This window comes from Tinamus guttatus, unplaced genomic scaffold (genome assembly GCF_059628265.1).
Source record: "Tinamus guttatus ecotype Peru unplaced genomic scaffold, ASM5962826v1 Tinamus_guttatus_pri_ptg000618c, whole genome shotgun sequence".
Classification (NCBI taxonomy): Eukaryota; Metazoa; Chordata; class Aves; order Tinamiformes; family Tinamidae; genus Tinamus; species Tinamus guttatus.
The window spans coordinates 236,901-245,374 of record NW_028289152.1 but is presented as its reverse complement, the minus strand read 5'-3'; the positions used below and the strand labels follow the sequence as shown (position 1 = coordinate 245,374).

The 8,474-nt window shown below is 46.8% G+C and overlaps 1 protein-coding gene across 1 annotated transcript; it reads left to right on the top strand.

The window, feature by feature from the left end:
- Nucleotides 1-5,912: 5,912 nt before the first annotated feature.
- Nucleotides 5,913-6,863, top strand: LOC148592321 (olfactory receptor 6M1-like). Its single transcript, XM_088535157.1, has one exon. It carries the CDS (start codon nt 5,913-5,915, stop codon nt 6,861-6,863), a length of 951 nt encoding a protein of 316 aa, XP_088391283.1.
- The last annotated feature ends 1,611 nt before the right edge of the window (nt 6,864-8,474 follow it).

Here is an 8,474-nt window from a genome sequence, read left to right as displayed (position 1 = left end):
GGAGGTTGATGAGGCCTTCTGTAGTCAGCTGGTTATTGCCTCACAGTCACAGGCCCTAGTTCTCATGGGGAACTTCAGCTACCCCGACATCAACTGGAAGGACAACACAGCCAGGCACAAACAGTCCTGGAGGTTCCTGCAGAGCGTCAACGATAACTTTTTGACGCAGGTTGTGGAGGAGCCAACGAGGAGAGGTAGGCTACTGGACCTCATGCTATCAAATAGGGAGGGACTTGTAGGAGATGTTAAGGTGGGGGGTAGCCTCGGCTGCAGTGACCATGAGTTGGTGGAGTTCAGGATCCAACGAGGAGGTAGCAGGGCTGTAAGTAGACTTTCAACAATGGACTTCAGGAGGGCCAACTTTAGCCTCTTCAGGGACCTCCTCGGAAGAATCCCATGGGCTATAGCTCTAGAAGGTAGGGGGGCCCAAGAGAGCTGGTTAGTTTTCAAGTGGCACTTCCTCCACGCCCAGCAACAGTGCATCCCTGTGTATAAGAAGTCAGGCAGAGGGGGCAGGAGACCTGCATGGATGAGCAAGGAGCTTGTGGCAATGCTCAAGCAGAAGGCGATGATATACAGAATGTGGAAAAAAGGACGGGCCCCCTGGGAGAAGTACAGGAATGTAGTCAGGGAATGCAGAGATGTGACAAAGAAAGCTAAGGCGCGGCTGGAACGCAATCTGGCAAGGGACGTTAAAAATAACAAGAAAAACTTCTTCAAATACATGAACAGCAAAAGGAAGATCAGGGAAAACGTGGGTGCGCTGGCAAATGAGATGGGCACCCTGGTTACAAATAACACAGAAAAAGCAGAGCTGCTGAATGCCTTCTTTGCTTTGGTGTTTACCAAGGGCAGCCCTTTAGAGCCGCAGGCCCTAGGGACAAGAGAAGAAGCCTGGAGAGAGGAAGACTTGCCCTGGGTAGTTGAAGATTGGGTCAGAGAGCACCTAAGGAAACTCAATACCCACAAATCCATGGGCCCTGTTGGGATGCACCCCAGAGTGCTGCGGGAGCTGGTGGATGTCATAGCTAAGCCGCTCTCCATCATCTTTGAAAGATCCTGGAGAACGAGGGACGTGCTGAAAGACTGGAAGAAGGCCAATGTCATGCCAGTCTTCAAAAAAGGCAAGAAGGAGGACCCAGGCAACTACAGGCCAGTCAGCCTCACCTCCGTCCCCGGAAAAGTGATGGAACGGCTCATACTGGCTGTTGTCTCCAGGCACATGGAGGACAAGAAGGTGCTCAAGAGTAGTCAGCATGGATTCACCAAGGGAAAATCTTGCCTGACTAACCTGATAGCCTTCTATGATGAAATGACCGGCTGGATGGACGGGGGGAGAGCGGTGGATGTCGTCTATCTCGACTTCACCAAGGCTTTTGACACCATCCCTCACAACATCCTCCTGGGCAAGCTCCGGAAGTGTGGGATAGATGAGTGGACAGTGAGATGGATTAGGAACTGGCTGGATGGCAGGGCCCAGAGAGTGGTGATCAGTGGTGCAGAGTCTAGTTGGAGGCCTGTGGCTAGTGGGGTCCCCCAGGGGTCAGTCCTTGGTCCAGTCCTGTTCAATTTATTCATCAATGACCTGGATGATGGCACAGAGTGCTCCCTCAGCAAGTTTGCTGATGATACCAAACTGGGAGGAGTAGCCGATACCCCAGAGGGCTGTGCTGCCATCCAGAGGGACCTGGACAGACTGGACAACTGGGCGGTGAAAAACCTCATGCAATTCAACAAGGCCAAGTGCAAGGTTCGGTACCTGGGAAGGAATAACCCCAGACACCAGTACAGGCTGGGGACCGACCTTGTAGAGAGCAGCTCTGCGGAGAAAGACCTGGGTGTCATGGTGGACGACAAGTTGACCATGAGGCAGCAGTGTGCCCTCGTGGCCAAGAAGGCCAATGGGATCCTGGGCTGCATTAAGAAGAGCGTCTCCAGCAGGTCGAGGGAGGTGATCCTGCCCCTCTACTCAGCCCTGGTGAGGCCGCATCTGGAGTACTGTGTCCAGTTCTGGGCTCCACAGTACAAGAGGGATGTGGAGCTGCTGGAGAGAGTCCAGCGCAGGGCTACAAGGATGATCAGGGGCCTGGAACATCTGCCCTATGAGGAGAGGCTGAGGGAGCTGGGCCTGTTCAGCCTGGAGAAGAGAAGGCTGAGAGGGGATCTAATCAGTGTATATAAATACCTCAAGGGAGGGAGTGCAGAGGACGGTGACGGTCTCTTTTCAGTGGTGGCCACTGATAGGACTAGAGGAAATGGCCGGAAACTGAAACATCAAAAATTCCATAGGAACTTAAGGAAAAACTTCTTAACAGTGAGGGTGACAGAGCACTGGAACAGGCTGCCCAGAGAGGTTGTGGAGTCTCCTTCTCTGGAGATCTTCCAAACCCGCTTGGATGCAGTCCTGTGCCACGTGCTTTAGGTGTCCCTGCGTATGCAGGGGGGTTGGACTAGATGATCTCTAGAGGTCCCTTCCAACCCTAAGCATTCTATGATTCTATGATTCTATGATTCTTCTTTCACCAATCGGCCCCAAATCTACCTTTTGCAGGGGGCCTTTGGGTTTCTTCCACCCCAGGTGAAGGACTCTGAAGCCCTTTCCTTGGGTGAATTCCAAAAGGCTCCTGGTTGGCATGAGTAAAACACGTAGTAACCCTGAATAAAATGAATAACAGCAACCCAATCCTTCAACATTTGGGTAACAGAGACCAGAGCTCTTGGATCACTGATTGATGGGCATTGAGTTTATTAAACTTTCTACTGCCTCTCTGCACAGGGACAAGTACTACTGTGCAACCAGTCACAAGGAGATCAAATTATCTGAGGTTTCCTGGAAAAGAGCAAATTCGTTGTGGGATATTGAAGCAGCTATGTGGGACTGTGTAGAATTTCTTGAGGACATTTTATAGGTATTGTGGGACTGAACAAAGCTTATGCTGGGATGTTCCAGTGATGGGTCAAAGGCAGGAAGGAGATCCAAGTGTTCCTGCTCAAAGACAGGGAGAAATTGCTCAAGAGTTTCATCAAGTCCTGTCTATGAAGGATGAAAACCACACAGCCTCTCTGGACTTCCTCTTGAGAGCTTTCTTGTTTCAGTTTATGTCCATTGCCATTCCTCCTCCCACCATACACCACTGTGAAGAGCTTTACTTTGTCTTCTCAAAAATGTCCCTATTGGTATTGAAAGGCTGCTCTGAGATGCACCAGAATCTTCCTTTCTCCACACTGAATGAGTCCCATTTCCTCCACCTCTCTTCCCAGGCTCAAAATTCCTGAACACTTTGGTGAATATTCAATGAACTCCCTCCTGTTAATCCACATCTTCCCTGGACTGAGGGTGCCAAAACTGGAGGTAGAATTGCATATGTAGTCTAATGAGTGCAGACAGAGTGGGGTGATCACTTGGCCATCCTTGTTGCCAGGGCACATGGCACTGTTGCCAGGGCACATGTTCACTTCAGGTCCATCTGGATCTTCCACTGAGCCTTCCCCACAGAGCTGCTCCCAGCCAGGTATCCATAGCCTGGATCACAGCAGGGGGCTGTTCCTTCCAAGGGCAGGAGTTTGCATTTGTCCCTGTTTGAACTCATATGGATTCTGTTGGCCCATTCCTCCAGCCTGTCAAGGTCCCTTTGGATAGCATCTATGCCCTCGAACTTACCTACAATCCCCTCTCCTCCAGGACATTTGCCAACATGATGGCAGCACTCTGTCACCTCTGATATGATAAAATTAAGAGGACCATCCAGACCAAAACTAAGAGAACCATTCAGACCATGACATCCTAACATGAATACAAAATGATTGTTGGACGTCATGTCAAATCCCTTCTTCAAGTAAACAGAAAATGACTTACAGTGCTTGATCTCCTCCACAAATCTAGTCTTTGCATCATGTAAGACATATAGGTCCAGCAGGCAGGGAGGCCAGATGGGTAGGATGTAACCTTGGTCACTCCACGCTGCCTGTTCTTCCTTTATTTGCCCAGAAATATCTTCCAGGAGGACTCCAAGAATTTCCTAAGCACCACATTGAGCTTAATTGAGCTTTAGTTCGCACATCATCCTTATGGTCATTCTTGATGGTGGGTGCAAAGTTTGCTTTCCTCCCATCATCTCAGTTCTCCCCTCACCTCCAAGCATTATAAAGACAATAGACATAGATGAGAGATGCCTTGAAAGGATGTTGGACACGTCTCCTAGCACCTTCTGATGCAGTGTTTTTAGCCTCCTCTTTGCCGCACTAGAAAAGATCTGATGCCCCAATATTGCCTCAATGGAGTTTTGCAGTTGGCACCTTACCATTTCCTGCTGGATTCTCCAAAGTTTCCCTCATGCCTCCTGGTCTGGAGGCCCATAACTGGGATCAGTATTCAAAATGTGGCCTTGCCATCTGTGAGTCTGAGGCAGTAGCAACTCCCCTTGACATGCTGGCCACCATCTTTCTCCAGGCCTCTGTCTGGAATAGGACCCCCTCAGAGGGAGAAGATGAGCACATTGCCAAGTAAGTGTCCCAGGATGCACTCCAGTTGTATTGGCTGTTGTCACATAGGAGAGTTCTGTGAGACCTCCCCAACAAATTCACACTCTCAAATGTCCCTAGAGGCTGTCATACAGCAAGCTCGGACATACAGCCTCAGCCTTAACAGCATCAAGCCAGAGCCTTTTTCCTATTGATGAGGGTAGCACAACAAAGATACATACAAAAAAAAAAATATGTTGTTTGTGTCCAAGAGCACAGGAGGACTGCCCAGGAGACCACCATATGCCATTAAGGATATCTGCTTCTAGTGTTCATCAGAGTGAATGTGAAAAGCATTAACATACGAGTCCTCAGCTAGCTGCATTCTAGCCTCAAATAGATAGACCATATCTTGGAAAAGCCCATGGTGGGATCCTTCCATATTAGCTCCATTAGGTGAGATGATTCTCCTCATTACTATGGTCTCTCTGAAAGACAAGACCCTTGAAGTGATCGTTTTTTCATCAGAAATACTGGACAATGCTGTTGTTCTCTACAAAGAAGAAAAGTTTTCTACTTTTGCAAACTTCAGGTGAGACTTGTCTGCCTGAATCCCCTGAGTCAGAAATTGCCAGCTTTCAAGGTTCAAATGTTTCTAAGGGAGCCAATTATCATCTCTATGTCATTTCTAAGACTGTCTATCAGGTATAATTGGCTCACTCTGAAATGTGCTGTCTTCATTAAAAATAAATAATTAATTAAAAAAGAAAATAAAAACACACGTAAGAAGAAGACTTCCGCCTTCCTCCTGAACTTTATCTTCTGGACAACATGCTTTGGATGGTTTCAAAGTTATAAACTGCTTCAGTTTTCTCAAGATGACTAGGTTCGCTCCCGAAGGATTTAGCAGCTAGAGCTTGCACAAACTACAGAATGTGTGTTTCAGTTCTCATGCTGTGGTGTTCAGATTATCAGAGCCCACATATAACAGCTCTGCTTATACCATCAGCAGGGGTGAAACATGTTTTTTACTCTAATACTCTGAGTCTTGTGGCTTAATATATCATGGGATTGCTCCTTTGTATTTGTCCTTCTCTGGGCCATGCTGTAACTCTGTTAGAAAGTGAGTTCCTCTGCTGTTACAACATCAACTGGGAATGTAGGATGCATCCACTTCTGTTCTGTATCTCTCCACAATTTGCTGGAACAAATTGGCAGCAAACTTTGGCAGCAAAGACCTGCATCCTACATCTATCTCTCTCTCCCTGCCTTGCTTTTTTTTTTTTTTTTTTTTTTTTGAAGGAAAGAATAACAAATATTTGAGGAATGGGGAGGAATGGAGAAATGGAGATATAAGTAGTGAGGAAAGATTTTTTTTTGGATGAATGAATTGAATATTCAAAGAAACTCTGTTGCTCTCTTCCTCTCACCATGACAGAAAGCTCATTTGGATGGGGAATATCACACCCGTGACTGAGTTTGTTCTCGTGGGATTTCCAAACCGCTATGAGGTGAAGATCATCTTCTTTGTGGTGTTCCTGCTCGCTTATTTAGTGACTGTCTTGGGAAATGCTCTTGACATTGTACTGGTCTATACAGACTGCCATCTCCATTCTCCCATGTATTACTTCCTCAGCAATTTGCCCTTCATTGAGATGTCCATGACTTCCTCTGTTGTTCCAAAAATGCTGGCAAACTTCCTGTCAGAGAAGAAGACCATCTCCTTTGCTGGCTGCTTTAGCCAATTCTACTTTTATTTCTCCCTGGCTGCAACAGAGTTCATCCTCTTAGCCATCATGTCCTATGACCACTACGTGGCAATATGCCACCCCCTGAGGTATCCCACCATCATGATGGAAAGGGTGTGTGGCCAGCTTCTCCTGGGTGCGTGGGTGGGTGGCGTGGTCTTGATCTTGCCATTAGCAATCCTGAAAGCCAAGCTGCCATACTGTGGTCCCAACGTCATTGACCACTACTTCTGTGACAGTGCACCTCTCCTACACCTCGCTTGCGTGGACATCTGGGTTGCTGAGCTAAGGGATTTTGTGGTGTCCATTCTCCTGCTCCTCGGCTCCTTGGCACTGACTGTGTTCTCCTACACCTGGATCATTTTGACCATAGTCCGTATCCCATCTGCCCAGGGCAGGCAGAAAACCTTTGCCACTTGTGCTTCTCATTTCACTGTTGTTTCCCTAGGTTTTGGCATCTCCATCTTCATCTATGTCAGGCCTTCCCACGCGAACCCTGGACACCTCAACAAAATCCTCTCTGTTCTCTCCAGCATTGTGACTCCTCTTTTAAATCCCTTCATATTCAGCCTAAGGAATCAGCAAATGAAAGAAGCCTGGAAAAATGCTTGGCATCATTGCCTGGGGATTGGTGAGGAGGCCAGAAAGCCATGAGAATCATCGTGGCTTGTAGGAAGTCAATCCTTGACAAATCTCAACAGGATCTCAGCATTCATGGTGTCTTCCGTCAGAATGTGGTCCGTTACAGCCCATGTTGAGGAATAGCACGTCTCAAAGGTCAGCTTCACGGCAGCATTGTTGTGTCAGGCCCCACCAATATTCTCCTGCACTTTAGGCAGTGATGGAGGTCTGTGTGGTGCTATGTGGTTGTTGGGCACAAAACAGTCTCCCAATCAGAACAAAAGGCTTTAAGACTGAAAGGAACAGAAAGACTACTCAAAATGGAGCGGTAAAGTGAAAAGAAATGGCTGTCAATTTTTTATTACTAGTTTTACTAAATTTTCCTCATATAATCATGTTTTCAAATGAAGTTTTCAAGTTTCAAATAAAGTGTTCTGCTGGAGAGTAACATCATTTAATGCTTCTTCTTTGAAGTACAAGCTATAGCTGATAGGAATAAGATGGGAGGCTCTCAAAAATTAGATGCAGAAAGAGAATAAATGCTGAGGAGTGCCAGAAAGAGAGGGAGAAACTGAACAGTGAGATGGAAGAATTCAAAGTCAGATCTGTGCCTGTAATAGAAAGATTCTCTTTTAAGGAAAGGATGGGAACAATGAGTAAAAATTCCAGTCTTCCTACACATTCATATGCATAGGTAGGTAGATTAAGAATCAGATGCTGACCACTTTCCCCTCCTGAAACCCTATTTTTATTTCGGAGATTTGGCATTGCTAGAACTCCAAAAATACACACACAAAAAAAAAAAAAAAAAAAAGAAAAAAGGAAAAAGAAAAAAAAAAGTAAGTATGCCAGGAAAACAAACAAAGAATTATTAAAACTTTGTGTGTTTGTGAATTAAAGTCTTCTCTTAGGAAAACTACCCTGTGGGTTTCACTTGGATAATGTGCATGCTTTTGTAATTGTATATCATAAGCAGCTGTTCTCGTCCTCGATTCGTCAGTCACTTGGCTAGAAATGATGTTGGATTTTCTGGCAGAAGTTGGCAAGTTCTCCTTCCTTGACTGTGCTGCCCAGACGCATTTTGTGGTTTTACTGAGCAACATCAAAAGCCTTCTCCTGGCTGCCATGTCCTGGGATCGTCCTGTGTGGCCAAAAATGACTCCCTGCATCATTCTCTCTTTATGAGTGGAGGTCTCTGTGTCAGTCTGGTGCTCAAGACATGGGGGAGCGTCCTACCAGAGCAGGCAGGACAGACCTATCAGGTGTTCCCTTTGACTTCCTTGCACCCCATGCCATTCACTCACACGACCCCAGATTGGAACTAGCCTGGGCTGACGCTTCTGGAGCTGAGTGATGTTGTACATCATCATCTTGGTGTTCGGCACCCTTCCCTTTTTCCTAGCAGTTATTCCTTATGCCAAAATCATTCAGACTGGTTCTGAAAAGGCCTTCAGCTGTGGGTAAACATGGAGCCTTTTCCACCTGGTGCTTATACCTTGCAGTGGTGACTCTGGCTCAGGCATGGCTGATACTTACAATGCTGAAAGGGGGCTTTTCAGACGTTGCCGAATACTTTGCCCTGGTTTATACAGTTGGGACCCCCATCCTGTCATCTGTAACCTCAGAAAAAAGGAAGTGAGAATT